General features: G+C 32.3%; 1 protein-coding gene across 13 annotated transcripts in view; it reads right to left on the reverse strand.

The window, feature by feature from the left end:
• The window catches only part of LOC117113864 (zinc finger protein ZFPM2-like), a 69117-nt gene that overhangs the window by 20948 nt on the left and 29148 nt on the right, over nt 1–19021 (reverse strand). For 10 of the 13 annotated variants that reach the window (XM_033257322.1, XM_033257319.1, XM_033257325.1 and 7 more), the window contains one exon: nt 199–310. In XM_033257322.1, coding sequence (XP_033113213.1) covers nt 199–300 — 102 coding nt within the window. In that variant the 5' untranslated portion in view covers nt 301–310. Of the gene's footprint in view, nt 1–159; nt 311–3059; nt 3235–10721; nt 10911–19021 lie in introns of those variants that run through there. The other 3 variants (XM_033257328.1, XM_033257329.1, XM_033257330.1) reach the window with 3 other exon arrangements.

Below are 19021 nucleotides of genomic sequence, written 5' to 3' on the forward strand. Positions count from 1 at the left end.
ACTTATGGTTGCTCTCAAAATTGCCGTTTGTTTTGAATATTTTCGGGGTTTTTGATGACGTCATCGTCCATACGAGGCGTACGTAAAACAGAGGGTTCGTATAACTGGGGTACGTAAAAACGAGGTTCTACTGTATTGATATTATAAATGTCTACATACATTAAAAAAGAGTAGATTTATTTACGGCATACTTCGTACCTGAGAATCTTCCTCTGTCGTTTTCTTTATAATTCCGTGGAATGGTCCAAATTTGGTTCCTTGTGTAATGAAGCCTGATGCAGTCAGTCTGGGATTTTCCATTCCAAAGTACCTAGGAAAAAAAAAAAAGTATTTCTAATGAATACGATTCTTCATCTGATTTGAAATTTTTCTGAAAATAATCAATTATTGTATTACAGGAAATACAGTACATAAAAACATACTAATTATAATAATGACATAGAGATAATACATGGGGATGACACATGTTATTATGGGAGAAGCATGTGATCCCTTCCTTGTTCGGATTGCTCATTAAGTTTGAATGACATTCCACAAGAAATCCATTTAGCAGATCACATAGGCCGCTGGGGTGGATGCAGGATTTGGTGGTAGGTGGTGCGTGAGAAAAAGAAGAATATGGATCTCAACATGCCCGGAAATTGCACTCTCCTACAGTACTTTTAAAATATTACCAGTACTATATTTTTAATAATAAACATAAATATAATATATCAACAGTACAATACAAACAATTACTTTTTTTAATACAATTTAGGGGGAGGGAGGATGTGATTGCACCGTCTTTAAAAATTTAGAAATAAGGCCATGTAAAATAAAATAATTGGTTAGCATCCCCTCCCTATCATCAGAGAGGCCACCGATTTATTTTTTTTTTTACAAAACACTCCATTTAATATAGGTTTGTTTACTGTACCACCCGTCCACACGCTAGCCAGACCACTTGCAGTTCTACTGTATGCTCTACTTCTACTTTTTTCTGTCCCGACCATGAAAATTGATAACATAAGGATGCAAACCAATTTTTTTATTTTACATGACCTAATTAACTATTTTTTTATACATGTTTCGTCACAATACTATAGCTAACTTCACTTGCTGAGAGATATAGCGCCCCAATTAAACAGTAGCCTTCCCCTCTAGTTTATTACTTCCCCTCTACTACAGTTTGATCTCCGCCCGATCTTGTATGCTTGTCAGCAAGTTTGACAGAAATCAGAATATCTGAGCTCTGTTAATAGGCAGGAAGAAGTTAACGTACAGACGACTGCAGTAAAGCCACATTCTTGGACTAAGTGTGATGACATCAATTGTTCGATTTGCTCTCTATTACTGTATTCTTCCACTACTTTTTATATATCGTAGTTTCTCGTGTATAAGCCCACTTCGGGTATAAAGCTACCCCCCCAACGGATTAATCTAATTTTTACACGTGTCTTCCCTCGGGATAGAGCATGCGGTATTTTCATTTTTATTATCATTATATTGCAACGTTTCTGCAACATTTTATTAACACAATTTTCAGACACCTACCGTAACGTTCGCAAGCGTTACAGTATCCTAAATGCCTATATGATGGCAATCAGACTGCCATAAAGTATGCTGCGCTAAAACACAAGAGCAGAGAGCGTGAAGGCATTAATTTGGAATTTTAAACTATCACATGTAAACTTGTAGGATGTAGGATAAAACATTTGCAAGACGGTCAATTATAACTCCCACCATTTTGAACTTTGTTCTGGGTAATAATGAGGTTATGGTGACAATTAATAACCCCCCATCAACAACTGTTTCCTGTTGCTGTCAGAATATATTTGCAAAGCGGTCCTCATAATTTGATATTTGATCAGAACTGATTAAAAAAATATACTGTGTATTTGAAACATCCTTTATTGCTTCTACTTATTACTTTGTCTATATTTAATAACAATATCAATATTGTATGTCTTGAGAGAATGTCCTCACATTTCAATTTGTAAAGGTGACCTATTTCTTTAATGACAGCCTAGGCTATTTTGACACCCATTTTTAACTTTTAACACTGTACATACAGGCACAGTACAGTAGTACGGTAAGCTTTACCATTATTGTAAATATACAGAGAGTTTCATCTGGTTGCTTATGGCGTGTTAATCGGTAATAAACCAAACACAGTATGTTACGTACTGTGAGCTTTCATTGATGTTATCAAAGAGACAGTAAGTAACAATGATTGTGTTTGGTTTATTAACGATTAAAACTGTTCTACAGCTTAACTTTAATCATGTTGTCATTATCATAAATTTTGTTACCGTTACATATACCTTACTACCATAATATAAATAATTGTGAAATATATGTATTTATTATCGTTTACCTAAATAATTAACAGGACTTCCTTGGAAAGTATTGACTAAATAAAGAAAGCTAAAATTAAATCATATAACACATTCCTATTGCCTCTTGTCTTGGACCACTGTATGTTTACAATACAATATGATACAACAGTATCAACTCTTTACTTCCGTATAGTAGAACAAATGCCTATGGAATGACACTCCCTGTACTTGGGAAGAGAGTACAGTATTCCATTGACGCTAGTAATCAGCATACTGGGACAAAGTACCATGCCCACGGATTCAAGCATGTGGCCAGAGTGGGAATCGAACACCCACCCCATCCCCGTCATTATGGTTGAAATACAAAATACAAGACACTACTGTTAGTCCGATCCCAAGACATATCCCTCTATCTAGCCTCAACAAAGCTGCTAACTGTATTGTACGCATGGTTTTTGTATAAAAGAACAAAAGAAAGTATAGGGATTCATCCAAAACACAAAAAGCAATGATAACGGAATTACAAAATATGTACAGTATTCAAAAAACTTTTGCATGGTTTCTTTCAATGCATTAAAAGTAAGTTTCTTTTATCAGCAAGCAAAGGAGAAACAAAATCAGATCATTATGCTTTCAAAAACTAAATACATGATAAATACATGAGTTTAACCATTACATTATTTATCACTAAATATCTTATTTAGATAGTAATAACTTTACTGAACTGTTTATTTACTGTACCTTCAACACCTATTTCGGTAATTCACAAGTCAATTCTTCTTAACAAAATCTTTTTAAGTCTGGTCATACCATCCCCATCGGTCATAAGACCATGAAAACTCAAGATGCTATAAACAAAGACAAGATAATTTGGCTTCTTTTGATTATGGTTTTCAGAGATAAACAGTTTCATTTGATCCCAATCAAATCTGTCTGACAAACAAGACATCAAGTCTATGGCTGTGGCAGATGGGTTTTTAGCTGATAAGAGTTTGGTGGAATTGAAGGATGTTTATTTGATAGGTCAAGGGATATACAGGATGCGATAGATCTCCACGATAACAACCTGCCCTAAATTAATTCATCCAGAACTTCTTTGGTTAAATCAATTTTATCAAATGATAATATATTATGACAGGTATACAGTCAGACTTATAAGACAAGGTATAGTTATTTCACCTCTCAAAAATTAAAATCTGCCATATTAAATCAATTAGATATAAAACTACTGTGTACATATTTTAGAACCATGATTCGTGAACTGATACTATAATACTGCAACTCCTTTTACACTAGGCAGTGAAAGAATAGCTTCACCGCAGTGCAGTTTTACTCTAATATAAATTGTTAAAATGTTTAAAAAAAAAAAATTCAGAAAATGTATGATATTATTAATAAGGCAGGATTATGTTTGGTTTTGTTTAAATTTTTGTATTTTTTTTTTTGGCTAAGGGATGGGGAGGTATATTTATTCTTTTAAAAATGTATATAAAATGTACAAACTATTAGGATATATACACAATAGATTTATGTAATACAGTACTGTACTTGTTATTTTACATTTTATTTACTGTTAAGAATGCTGTACACCTGTATTTTAAAGATACACTATTGTACCTAATAAATTTGTTAAAAGACTATAAAATCAACATTTTTTTTTTAATTTAAAGAGAACAAGCTTGATTGTCAGTGCCCTAATTAATAGATAATTTAAAGAGTTTCATTGTCAAACTTTAAATTACAACTATTTGTGATAAGGATTTTTAAATATTTATTGTAAATAATATATTAATTGATACCAAATTATATTTTTTGTAAATAATAATTGTAAATGTTGTAAATTTTAAAAATAACCGATTTATTTTGTGACTTAGATTTTTTATATTTAATTTTTTTCTTTTGGTAAATTTTTGTAATTAAATAATTAAATTTGCCGTTTTTCCCAATTTTTCCACTTTTTGAATTTAGCTTTGCTTGTTGGTATTTTGTGTTTTTTTTTATTCCATTTCTATTTTGTATTATCCAATCTGTTACCTAACTGCAATAAAAGTGAATTATGAATGAATATGAATTTTCACCATAAACAGTTTGTGTGCACACCTCAGAATTAACTTAACTTAAATCAAAACATCAATTTAGATATGACGATAGCACAATGCACTCATGCGTTCTACCTGAAACAATGCCAAGGTAGTGGGACTGAAAGACCACTAAGGCCAATTGAAAAAAACTACTAGTTTCTCATCCCCTCGCACATCCATTTTCTATGCCTTGCCAACAATTTTTCCCCTGCATTGAAATATGAAATCATCATGCCTATACAGTAGGTGATAGAGCATTCTCTATTGCCGCACCAGTACTTTGGAACAACTGACCATTATGTCATACTTCATCCATCAGTCAATTGAAATCTAGACTAAAAGCTTATCAATTTCACTTATAAATTACTCTTACAATTAGACACCATTTTTGCCATATATTCATCAGCTCTTAAGCAAGCGCATCAAGAGGGTATTGCTACACCCCACAAACCCAGGAAAACCTCCAAAACACACCGCAAACACCATCAAAACCTCTTGATTATGATTGCATCATGTAGTTAAAGACTTACTTGTTATCTCAATGAAATATTAAGTTTAATTTTCTTAACTACCTATTTTTGGGGTAAAACATTAATTTTTCTGTGAAAAATACCTGGAAATTCACTGAAAACCTCCAAAGACACACCACAATCCCAATCAAAACCTCTTGATTATGATTGTACTCACTTGGTACCGCAATGAAAAAAATATATAAATATTTTTATAACATATTTTTGGGGTGTACAGGCCATTTTTTTATTTTTAAAATAGCTACAGTAAACTTTCAAAAACACTAACCAAAGGTTGTTATGAACATAAACTTATTTAATTTTTAATTGAGATATCAAGTTTGCAGGATTTAGACCCCGGCCGCACGGGCCAAAGATTTTACTCAAAAGAAATCATTTTCCGACCGATTTTAAGTACTTACTGAAAAAGGTTTTTCTGTTAATAGAAACACAACCACCTAAGTTGGCACTGTTAACACGAGTCTGGTTTTTTCTGACTTTAGCTCACTGTACAGTATGTGTGACGTAGTGTTGACAGGGAGACTGATGGGATAAAGAATTAAGTAGTGAAGGGGGATGCTGATATGATGACCATTGGCGGAGCCAGCGGTAGATCCGGGGAGCAGATTTGGAGGCATGTAATTCTGTTAAAAAACTGGCCTATCAGAGTTGATGCTGAAAATCTAAGGCAAACAATAGGCCTATTTATTTGGGGCTTGCGTTTAAAAAAAGAATTGAAAGTACACAATTTTGTCGGCCCACAGCTGGTCTCAACAGATTGGAACTAGCCACCAGCTTAAAAAGGTTGAATACCTGGGCCTACACCTTCAACCCCCTGTATGTTTTGTACTCTTTTTAAAGTGCTGAAAATAATGGCCCTTACTGAACAAATAAATTAGTCAACCTACAGTAAGTAGAAAATACTTATTTCAATAATATTATACAAAGAAATGGAGAAAAAAAAATCTCTTTATAATTCGACCGACCTACTCATCTTAATCGGAATTAAAACGCGTAGCTTTTAAAAAATAATTAACAAGGAGATAGAAGAGGATAATGTAATAAAAATAGCAAGCTGTACGCTAAGTTTTGCCTGCCAAACCGCTACTTATAAATTTAATCATAAAAGTGTGCTTATGAAAGGTCAACAATCAACACAGATTTAAGTCTGCGTATTTTTTTTATCGTACGTCTGATGTTCTTCCCCTGCACAGACATATAGGCTACACCCATCCTCTACGCGGACAAACACACATACAGCACACGCTATCGCCAGAAAGTACCCATATCTGCACGGCAACACTAGCACCAGTCTCACTTACCTCAATGGAATTCCAATCAACAATAATTCTGAACTATAGCACAATTAATTTTCAATTTAAAAAATGTACAAACACAAGTAGAAATATTAATATTGATAACCACAATTTGATATGAATTACTCGTATAATATGTTTGAGGGTGATTTTTTATAGCATGTTTGTATGTACTGTACAGTAGGCATTCATAAATATTAAAAGAAATAAACAATAGCAGACCTATAATAAATCAATTTCACAATAATATTTATAATTATAATAATGATGTTAAGACTGTATTTTAGATTTATAATATATAATGATGTCAGTTAACAATCAAGTACTAATTTAAGAGTAATCTGTAATGAAAAATAAAATAGTGTAAAGTAATAGCAAGTTCAGATAATTTATGACATTGGAATAATATATTAATTTACCTTTATCAATCTGTATTTAATTAATAAACAAATCTATTATCAAAATATCAGAAAAAAATATCTAAAAATTTCAATGTAACTATCAAGAGTTATCAACTTCCAACCAGAAATAAATAATAATTTTTAAAAACTGTTTTTGCTGATTTAAGGCCATTTTACTACAAAAAAAAAATCCTTAAATACAGGAAAGGAGTAATTTAACTGTCTGTTAAAACCAGGCTCCGGAGAAAAAAAATCTTAATATGTTGTTCAACTGATCAAAAAACACATTTCATAAAAAAACTCAGGAGCTGTTAATGAGGTACAGATTATTTAATATTAAAAAACCGGGAGAAAAAGGGTGGTTATGCCCTTTTTTTCTCCAGTTTTTAAATTCCAAAATCTGTGTCTCATTAACTGCTAAAAATGTGTTGTCAAATTTGCTTTTTGTGCCTCCGAAAAATCAGTCCATATACCGTACATATCAATCTAGCATGGCTTTAATTGACAGGAAAAATTTATTCTCGTTTTTCAGTTGTATGTTAAAAAATAACTTAAATATATTCATATTAGGGAGTTTTAATTGTTTTGTGTGTGTGTTTTTTGTTAGCAAGACTGACAGTAGTTATACATTTTTAACCAAAAGTTTACATACTGTAACTCCAAAGATTCAACTGCTTGGGTAGGAGAGTAATTTCATCTTAATTCTTAACATTTGTTTTAATTTAATATCTGGGTAATATTTAGTATTGTAGCGTAATAATATAATAAAATACATATCTGGTAGATACTGTATTATAACTCCAGCTAAATTTATGGTTTGCGTTCTTGGATGAGCGATTTAGATTTTTTTTTATTATGTACAGTAGGAAACACTTCATAACGTATGATCAAGGGGCAATTTCCTGCCTAATAATAAAGTGAATTGTATATTTTTATGAGCAACATAACGCTATTTTAAATTCAGTTTATTTATTGTTCACGACACAGTGGCGGAGATTTCACAGAAATTGGGGTACGGTACTATTGTCTAAACAGCCCACAACCACTAAACATGAAAATGTGTAAAATTTTGGGGATAGGATTATGGTATCTGGGGAATTTTAACTCTTAATTTTCAAATTTTATTGGGATACCCAATCTAAATAAAGGTAGATTTAAAACGCTATGCAAAATTAAATCCTAATTTTTTTTTTTTACTGAAAATAAGGACGACAATAAAATGGACTATCTAACTAAAAAAAAAAAAAGACGACAATAAAACAGACTATCTAACTAAAAAAAAAAAAAAAAAAAAAAAAATAGTATTTGGAAAAGTTAACAAAGCTATTAATTTGAATCACACCCTGTGATTTAGCCCTGGGGAAAAACTGGTATGTGAAATCAGATATAAAGTAAGGAATTACCAAAGGCAGGCTTATTATACTTTCATGTTTATATCTATTGAATTACAGTACTGTATGGTATATGGTATACTGTAGTCTGTACCTACAGTAAGTTGGATTGGATTGGATTCATTCGGTGTAAACACCAAGGATAGCCCACGAAAGTCTAGAAGAAGACTTATTTCCAGTGGGGTCCTTCTGGTGGTGATTGGACAGTACACCGGGAGACAATCCCCTACTCTTTTCCGAAGAGTGTACTGCATTCTTTAACGTGCACATGGGCCATAAATGCACACAGGACCAACAGTTTAAACGTCTCATCCGAAAGACGGTGCGCTATTGTAACTTGATACCACAAGATTAGCTGACTGTGCTAAGCCGCTCTCTCTGGTATAGTCACTGAACTCATATTTTGTTTCAAATTTCTACAGAATACAGTATGTCAAGTTACCTGTTTAATTATCAATTAAAACGGTTATCCAAATTCAAAGTCAGAGTTTATAAGTGGGGGTTTTTGGCTCCCTCTCTAGCTCCAGTATCACTGAGTTACTTCAAGTAGGCTAATGTACCCCTCCCCAAAAAAAATTTAGAATACAGTAGAACTCCTAATTTTGGGGACAACTTCGAGACAAAAAAAAGTGTCTCCTTAATAGGGGTTGGCTATAGTGTTAATATACTTTTGCTTGTCTCGTAAATGAAAAAGTGTCCAATTATGATAGGGGTAAGGGCTACTGTAATAAGATAAAATTTTTTAATAATTAGGATGTTTATTTGTTCACAAAAAAAAAATTATTTAGAATGTTCATTTGTTTAAAATTAAAATATCTTAAAATTGAAAAAATTTTTTTTTTAAATTTGAAAAAAAAATTGAATACCAAAACGCGATTCAAACTCACAACCTTAAGTTCTTTTACAACACATCCTTAACCGACGCGCCATCATTACATCACATGCCCTATTAGTGGTAATGGCAGTAATGTACCGTCCTTGCTGAAACCCCTGTTTTGTTTTGTAGGTGTAGGGCTAACCCTGGGGTCCAAGTCCAACTTAAAAAAAGGGCGATGAACATTTGTTGGAAACCACATCTAGTTTATGTGTACAAAATTTCCTGCACTTCCGTTCAAAACTGGCAACGCTGGACGCTTTTAAAGTTCTGGTAACAAGAACAAAAACAGCAGTGAGGCTGTGGGTTCAGCGTCTTACACGGACCCAACAAAAGCGATAGAAAGTGAATGACACAGCTTCCTTTTAAATATTTGAAAACACAGTCTGAGGTCCACTTGTTAATAACCATCTATTTAAAAGCATATGACTACGCGTCTAGCTGTGCTTATCATTGTGTTTGCAAGCTTAACAGTACCAATCAAGTAAATTAACAAGTAACACATAACCTAAGCCTACAGGGGAGCGTATAAACGAAACTTACAAATGCTTACACAAACTACTGTTCAGTACCGAACTGCAGCACCTTAGCATTAAATTACATTAGTCGCTGCCTGCTAACAGCTATTACTTCGTTTTCTGAACGGGTTGGTTTTTGTAGCTATTTTCATATTCAACTAAATTTATTATCAAACAACAACTAAAGAGTGAATAACTTTGGCATAAAAGTGTGAACTGATCAAAATGTTACCAAAAATCAGAGACCTACATATTAAAAGGAGTATATGAAACAAAGAATGAACGAATTCAGCAGGTGTTGGTTCTATGCCTACACCTAATAATAAGTATAAAAAAAAATTAATTAGATTATAAAATTTTATTGTTTTTGGGCAACATATTCAGTCATGTGTACAAAAATGTATATTATTGGCATAACTCCTTCTGGGCCTATTACTAATTTTCATGTTAAAATAATTATCAGTTTAAAAATTATAGATTGAATCTATTTTTATTGTGAATTAGTGCACTACTATACATGGTACTGCAAATGCATTCTGTGCACTTCAGTTTTTATTGCCAATAGGCATAAATTTAATTTGGTTTAAATTACACATAAACATTAATTATTATATAATTATTAGTATTATGGAGTTTTTAAGACTCATTCAAAGAATCGGAAATGAATGAAAACATACAATACAAAAACTGTCATCTGAGTGACTGAAACTGTCGTACATAAACTATTTAGTTAGCAATCCAAATTTGATAATATTTAGATAGGCAAACTAATTTTTTTGGTCCGAATAAACTCGTCGTGGCGTTGAATGACGGGAAGGGGGTGGGGAATGCCCTCCCGATGTTAATCAGACCTATATGATACATATACAGTACATGACCTTTTATTGCAATCGCAATTCTTTTGGATTGGATAAAATAAAATTAATTCTCAAAATAGCACTAAAAAGACAACCAACACCACAAAATGGATATAGGCCTACAGGTCTTTCTCCAATTAACGATCACCACCAAATAAAGACCACTACAGTATTCTGTGGTCCCAAATTTCTTTTATCTTTATTATTTTAATGAGCGACCAAAGCTGCTACAGACATTGGAAACCCCAGTCCCAAAAGTGGTCTTTAATTGGGGGGGAGGGGGGAGACCTGCATTTATGATGGATTAAGATAAAATGGTCAAGACTATAAATAAACAAGAATAATAAAACATCAAAAAGAAAACAGACAAAAATCAAAATATGGTGTCAACCGCTATAAAGCGCCACCGCGAATAACATTATATTAACGCTTTTGGCTCAGCCCACCTTTTCTTACCTGCAATTTTCTTCAGCAATTTTCTTGTCAAACTCAGTGATATTAATAATCCAATCAACAGTAATTATAGTCAATTTAACACTAAAAATAGTAGTAATACCTTACAGACTAGTTTTATTTGGTATGGAATAACTCCTTGGTATGACACTACCTTTAAGCAAACAGTATTCTTCAGGTGAAACTGGCGATAAAAGCATATCAACCTCTTATCTTATGTATAAATTAAACAATCCAGCTTGGGCGGATACACCCCAGCAAGCTAATTAATATGCAAGAATAATCAGACAATAGGTAAACCATATAGGTAAACAGTGGTAAGAATGAGAAGCTTGGTGGTCATGTCAGGGAGGTGGAGGGGCTATAAATTATAGTACCTCCCAGGTTCAGAGGTCACATGTACAAAAATCAATAACAACATCTGAGAAGGCACACTAGTGGGTATTCAAAAAATTAAGTAATTAATTTAAAATAAAATTACCAAATCTGTAAATTCTAGTTTATGTTATAGTTAAGAACAAAAATAAAACTTCATAAAACAAACAAAAAAAATAAGCCTCAAATCTAAACGTTACAAATAAAAACCTAAAACATATTCCCTAAGAGCCTACACATAATGAAAGTAAATAACATTATTTGAATAAATGTCCTGCTTTGAATAAACTCCTCCTTCCCCCACCCCTTATTCAAAACACTCTCGGGCGTTTATTCATATAAATACGGTAATACGAAAAATAGAATAATATTATCACCATTGACATCAGATGAAATAACAGCATAAATTAAATTCTAGGTTCTATAATATTATTTCATTTAATTCATTTGTTTAACCATAATTATTATAAAAAAAATTGGAGAGACAGTTAAAGAGAATAAAACTTTTACAGTATAACCCATGAAGGGTCAATAGGGCCTTTGACAAAAAAACACAAAATTAACTAAATACAAGTTAACAAACAATTTGAAAGAAAGTATGATAAATGAACAAAATAAAATTTACAATAAAAAAAAAACTGAATACAGTACAATAACATAAAATAAAGATATATTATTTTAAAAAAATGTAAAAAGGAAAAAAAATCAATCAATTTGTATATTTGTTTCATAATCTCTTTTGTCACTGTTTTACTGTATGTATTGAGGGTCCCTAATGATCAGGTTCGGATGTATGGACCACCCTCATTAAAGATTGTTGTAAGAAATTAAATATATAAATAAAATAAATAAATAAATGGGTTGATATGTAGTCTTTTCGCTATTTTTCTGTAGGGAGATTTTGATCTCTATCTGCTGTCAATCACAAATGACAGATGATTATCCCTCTTTGACATTTGTTAATCTTATAAACAAATTTCATTATTGTTTAATGTTATGATTAGAAACTCCCCCTACATAGTATATTAATAGGTTGAATTTCATCCATTCAGTCTACCGCATTTGTGAAACAATTCAGTGGAGAAAAAAACACAGAGTTCAGTAGAGAAAAAAACCCTGCAGAGAAACCTGGGACTAATAGTGAATTCTAAATAACATGCTCAAAATTGAATTGACTTTGTATATTTTAAATACAAGTAATTTACTTTCAACTGCTAATTATAACAAGAATATATTTCCTCACAAATAACATTAACAGACATTTAAATAAAGCAGAACCCCTATTTATTAAGGAGATACCTTCAGGACTAAAATACTGTCCCCTTAATTATCAGGGTCTCCTCTGAATGGGGTTGGCCATACTGTTGTGTTAAAAAAGATACATTTCCCTCACTTCATGGCAAAAAAGTGTCCCTTCATAGGGTGTTCCCTAAATATGGATGTCCAAAGACATGGGTTCTACTGTATATACACCATTCTTCTGTTCGCCTATCCTTAGATCTCTGCTAGCAAATTCAATAATTTTCCTAGTAAAACATAATATATCTGATATCTACCTCTATCACACATAATTTTCCAAGTGGATTACTGTTACCTAAAAACCAAGTTTTATTCAAATTGTTTATTTTGATTCAACAAAAAGTTTTGGTAAATTTAGTAACATGCTACGTTAAACCATATTTGGACATCCCTCTTTAGTAATACGCTACAGACTTTTACAACATTAACAACTTACGGACAATTTCCCTTCAATTATGGCACAATTACAGTTTCAATGGACAACATATTCTACAGTAGATTTATAAGGAAATAAAGACATCCTAAACTTCTAATACTGCTTCTGAAACACTTCTGCCCGTTCCATAATATTCATCGACTGTTTTAACACCTTTTTCAGACCATTAGTTCATAGTACTAAAAATAGTAATTGCCGCGCAAAGTGTTATTCAATAACCTACCGTACAACTGTCAAACGATACCCAGCTTTTTTAATTAAAATTTTATCAGAATAACAATTCAGTTATTAACTTAAACAAATCATTTATGCAAGCAATTTAGGATAACAAATGGCAATAGTACCTTCGTTTATTTATTATTTATAAATATTATTTATTGAAGTATATTTTATATTTTTTCTGTAGATAGCCCCTTTTTCTGAAAATTAGTTATACCAGGTAAATATTTTGATCAAAAGCTTATATTTGAATGTTCTTTAATATTTAATTTAAATTTGTAGTTCAAGTAGAAAATGTGTTGAGTTGCAGCGCTTTAGTTGAACTGGTTGAAAATAAATTTTTTTTTAATGTTTTTTTAATTAAAAAAAAATTAATTACTGTATCAGTATGCCTACTTCAATAACAACAAGTTAAAAAAAAAAAGTAGTTTCTCGTCACAATATTTTCAAAACAGGAGAATAAGGGCATTTTTTTTTTTACTCTGAGAGGGCAAATCCAAGATGGTTGATAGGAAACAGCTACTATTTTCTCACTTTTACCAAGTAGACACATTGAAAGCAAATAAAAGAAGCACTAGACATGATTCATACCATGTATCCCCAACCATGAATGATCGATAGAGGAATTTTACTGATGGGAGTTAGCCACATTTTCATTGGGGCAAGTGCGCTAATTGGCCAAAAATAAAATTATGTATTTATTTGAAAATCATCATTATTTGCGAGCGGCGGGTCCGCTAAACAAGGTATAAAAGCAGTCCCGTCTAAAAGCCATGTATAACTTAAATGAGGAGCTAACTTTTACAAATACTAAAAAAAAAAAAATCAAATATTGGCTTGCAGTGGTGAAAATTGCTTTTTAACACGTTGAGGGCGCCGGAGACGAGTATACTCGTCAAAATCGCGGTAACATTCTAAAGTTCATTCTAACTTCTCCATTATATTAATTGTAGAACCAGACTCAACGGCTGTTAGGTAAAGGAAGATACACCTAGACGATAACATACAAATGACATATGTATGTTTGTTGTGTTATGTTGCCGATAGCACACTCGAGCGGCACAAGTGGGGGCACCATTTGAACGTATACCAACCCATGCAAAAAGAGGACGAGATAACTCGCACTTGGCATAGACAATAAAAAGTGCTATCACTGTGCCATCGACGAGTTTACTCGTCCCCTAATATTTTCCCGCCAATTTATTAGACACATAATTTTGATGATATATGACTAGAAATAATTTCAAAAAAGTATGTTTGTACATGTAAACCTTAAAAGGCACCTTGAAGAATAGGTCTGGCAGTCAACGTGTAATGAAAAGAGGTTCATTTTTTTAAGGAGGATGGAGTGGGGTGGGGGACTAGGCTTATACCACAGGAACCATGCCAGTAACTTAAAATAAAAAATAGCATATTTTAACGGAGCAACTAGTTTTAAAGCGAGTCGTAATGATGAGTTATAAAATTGTCGCGAAAATTTTGTTCCTGACACCCAGACTGCACTTTGAATCATGTTGAACTGTGTTTAATGGCTAACACCCTTATTCAGGAAATAAACAAATTCACATTTCCGAAATCGATGCCAGCACTTAAACAGGGCAATCAACTTGTTAGCTACTGTGCATCAACATAATATGATCAACATCAAAACCAATTGTAGAATGTAGTCCATTTCAGAGCAAAAATGGCGGATAACGTTCCCTCGAATTCAACGAATAACCAGACTTAGTTTAAAGCCAGGCTCAGGAGGGTAAAAAAAAAATTGTTAATATGTTGTACAACAGATTTTTCTAAGACAAAAAATGGTATTTGATTAAAAAACCATGAAACGGTTTAATGAAATACAGATTTTTGAATATTTAAAAACTAGGGGGAAAAAGGTTAAAAAAGGGGTGCAGTCTAGGTTTAAAGATGTACCGTCTGAGCTAAAAAAAATTTAAAAATACAAGTCAATTTAAATTGTCTTTTGTATGTTGCGTACAGTCCCCTTAACACAGCAAAGCAAGGTTAAAACTTTTAGAAACTAGAAATTGCAAATTGCAAGTGAAGTGCTCGAAGTACAACTGCATATAAATGTTCTTCGAACAAAATTATTTATGTGAGTCAAGTGAAAATAATGAATAATAAAAATATAACAAATAATATGAGACACGACCTGTCTATATTAGAACCCTTTTCATTGGGTGACAAAGTCGTAATTTTTCATTTTTGTCAAAAAGTGTCTATAGTGGTGAATTATGGTTTAGGTTTTTTTTAATAAAGTTTCAAAAATTTCTATGTATGTGGAAAATGTAGTTGATTACCAAAGGTTACAATTTTTATTTTGAAGACTGCATGGTCTAGGAAGTGTACATCGGATAAAACCACCCACAATGGACTATACCATTGTTTAAGTGGAGTGGACAATGTTGAATGAGCTTTTTTTTATCTAGATCTACAATAGGATATGTTACATTGTGACTTCTACAGCAGGCTCTTATATGCCTTTAATACAGTAAATTTTTTTTACAACATGCATGTAGGTTAGTATGTTGTAGATTTCAGAAATCTCTGTCCTTAATGTTTGCCATTTTTTTTTAATGATTTTAACATACTTGACTTCGAAACTTTATATGAAAATTATTACAATAAATTACAGGATTAATTGATGATACTTTCTATGATGAAGGCCTACCTGCACATTTTACACAATGCCAAGTTGCAATCCTCATTATGTCTGTTTTTACCATGCTATAATACTGTATTGTGTTCATGTTTATCTACTACTTTGATTTACTACGATCTTGAAGCTAAAACCCGTCTGTTTTTAACCCTTGTTTTTCACTAGGCGGATTTATTCATACAATCGAGATGTATCAGTCCATGCGCATGCACATTTCTATCAGAATATTTTGCTTCAGCAAAAAAAAATCTACTATTTGCGAAGTAAAAAAATGCGCGGCCAAACTCTTTTGATTCGTGCAAATAAATTTGCCTAGTGGAAAACAGGCAAATATTAAAACAATATTAAGCCCCAATAAAAAAAATTATTAGTTTATCACCCTCGCGCGCATGCCTTTTATGGTACTGAAAAAAAAAAATTTTTGAAAAAAATTTTTTTTGAAAACAAAAAAAAAAAATTTTTTTTTTAAATTTTATTTATTTATTTTTTTCATTTATTTTATTAAATAGTTAGTAGATATTGTTTGCATTATCTAAATCATGTTTTGCTTTGAATATCAATGCACCAACAAACAAACCAAGGGTTATATTTGGCTTTAGCAAAATAAAAAATTAAAAAAAAAAAAGCCTCCCTCCCTCATCACTTTTCCTGCCCAGATAGGGTGATAAACTAATAATATTTTTTATAGGGCCTAAACTTCTGGTGGTGATTTTACCTAGATGTTTTTCCAGTCTGGATTTAAATTGATTAATTGTCTGCAAATCCACAGCTTCATCAGATATTGTTCCAGTCATTAATCACTCTTGCAGTATAATTATTTTCTCCCCACTTAGTTTTAACATGGTTTTAATCTCAGTTTCTTCAATTTTAATGAATGTCCTCGGTGAACGCAACTGACTATTAAAGACAACTAAATGTTAATAAATTTTACAGTATTACTTCTTCCTTACTTCTGTCTCTTTCAGTGTCTTTGTCTTATTACCATTGTACATGTACACATGGTGATTTACTGTATATGAATGATAAGAGTAGAGCCAACACAGGCCATAAATCATCAGGCTCATCAAGGCTTTTATAGTGTACAAGAAATACATGCATTTAAGAACATTTAGGTATGAAATACTTTAATGATTACTACAGACATGCACCCTATTCCCCTGCCCTCCCACCAAGGCAGCAAATTAGTTCCACTATGAGGGTTAAACTATTAAAATAACTATTAAATTTTCTTTGGAATAAGGATTTATTTCCGAATTCTCCTTTTTCGCACCCCCACCCCCCTCAAACCCAACTGTGGTTGAATATTAAATAAATGAAATGAAAGCTTGAAAATTCTAACACTAAAAAAAAAAAAGCTACTTTCATTTATATAAATATTACCTATATTACAACAATTCTTTATATTTGTTATAAATCAATATTATTTATGAATAGAATCTAACCTCATCATTTAATAATACTATATAGTTAACACAGTATATTTTAGTAGAGTTGGATGGATACAGTATATTTTATAAGATTACCAATCTATAACATTTAATGACAAAAAAAAATCTGGACTGAAATAGATATAAAACATAAATTAAAAATTTGAACTGTTTATAAGATTAATAAGGTGATTATTTGGGACTTTTGAAAGTATAGTGAACTTTATTAGGCTTCAGGTTACAGCTTTCCAAATTACAACCAACTTGATGAGGTCCCAGGTTGGAATTTTTGAGATTCTATAGGCAACTTTTATAAGTCACTGTGAGTTCAGTTGTGAGAAAAATCATGATTTTTGGGGAGGATTGAACCTGGGACCTTGATATTAAAAAGCCGGCACCTCAACCACCAAACCACGGCTCCACAGTACAGTATGTCATTAAAGAACAATAGCTGACAAGAAAGTATAAGGTTATGAATGTTATCTATTTCATATTGAATTGAAGGAAATTTGGCCAAGCATTTCTGCTGGTATCTGATACACTGCAAGATACTAACACACTGTTTATCAATACTCTTCACTTTGCTAGATTAAACATAGTTAATGTTGAATGCCAGTCCTCCACTGACTTTGGCCTGGAAAGATAACACAAGTGTACTGATAAACAAACTACATAAAAAAATGGATACTACAGTGTTTAAACGCTAATACTCCATCAGTGTGTCAGCATATCTAATATTCAATCTTCTTATTTCTAAACATTTCATTCCCCAGTAAAGACAAGACAAACATGTGATAAGACAAGACAAATTGTCTTCCTCATAACATATCTTTCACATTCATCATAATCACCTTGCTATGTACAAATAAAAAACTCAAAAAACTAAAAAAGTTTTATCCTGAACATCACCTGGTGGTTAAATGTTTTCTTGCGCTGCAGGCCCTGGCCCAAACCCGGCCAGCGTCAGGTTTTAATTGTAGTCAGATGGATCTGCTCCTCATATAACCCTCGCAATCAAGGGTGGATCCAGAGATGTCAGAAAGGAAGGGGGAAGCAAAAGGGGACCAATCGCGAGACAACACCCTGCAAAATTCTTGTTTTGCCTGAATAACCTAAAATAAATTCTTTTTTCTTTCTTTTTTTTTTTTTCATTTTTTTTTTACTTTCCCAAAGGGTGGGGAGGGGGACTGGCTTTGGCAACCTCCCTCCACCATCTAAATCCGCCGATGACAATGTATCAGTTATATGTCAGTACTGGTGCTACACTATGGCTACCGCAGGTCACCCAGGGGCCCAACCAAAATTTCCAATTTCAAATATTTGAAACTGGGACAAAAAAGAAAAATTTAATCTTTAATTTAACCTTTAAACTAGGCTCCAGGGGAAAAATATTTGTTGATTCACATGAAATATTTTGTATCTTAGAAAATTAATTGTACAGCATCAAATTGGGATTTTTTTATTCCTCTGGGGCCTGGTTTTAAAAACCATGAATAACAGTTTATGTGTTAAAATATAAAAAAAAAAAAACCCAATAGCAAATTGACACCATTAAGCTACTACTACTGTACTACTATTTAGCTACCATATTATCTATGGTTGCACCTACAGATGTGCCAATCATTTTATCTCGCCAATCATTTATCACATTATGCATTCTTATGTTCACAGCTTATCAGGCAACCAAATTAAACATTGTATTGTTGGGATAATGTAATTAAAGTTTATCATCCCTTTATCATATTTTACTTACAGTACTCAGGTGACCACAAATTTGTGTAATATGAGGAGAGAGAATGCCTACAAAATTCATTTCAAGACCCAGTTGTCCCAAACCCTGTCTTCTTTTTGTCATCACCACTGTATATTTTGGGAGGGAAAATGT

This window comes from Anneissia japonica, unplaced genomic scaffold (assembly GCF_011630105.1).
Source record: "Anneissia japonica isolate Jap-2015-1 unplaced genomic scaffold, ASM1163010v1 scaffold694_len1028156_cov167, whole genome shotgun sequence".
Lineage (NCBI taxonomy): Eukaryota > Metazoa > Echinodermata > Crinoidea > Comatulida > Comatulidae > Anneissia > Anneissia japonica.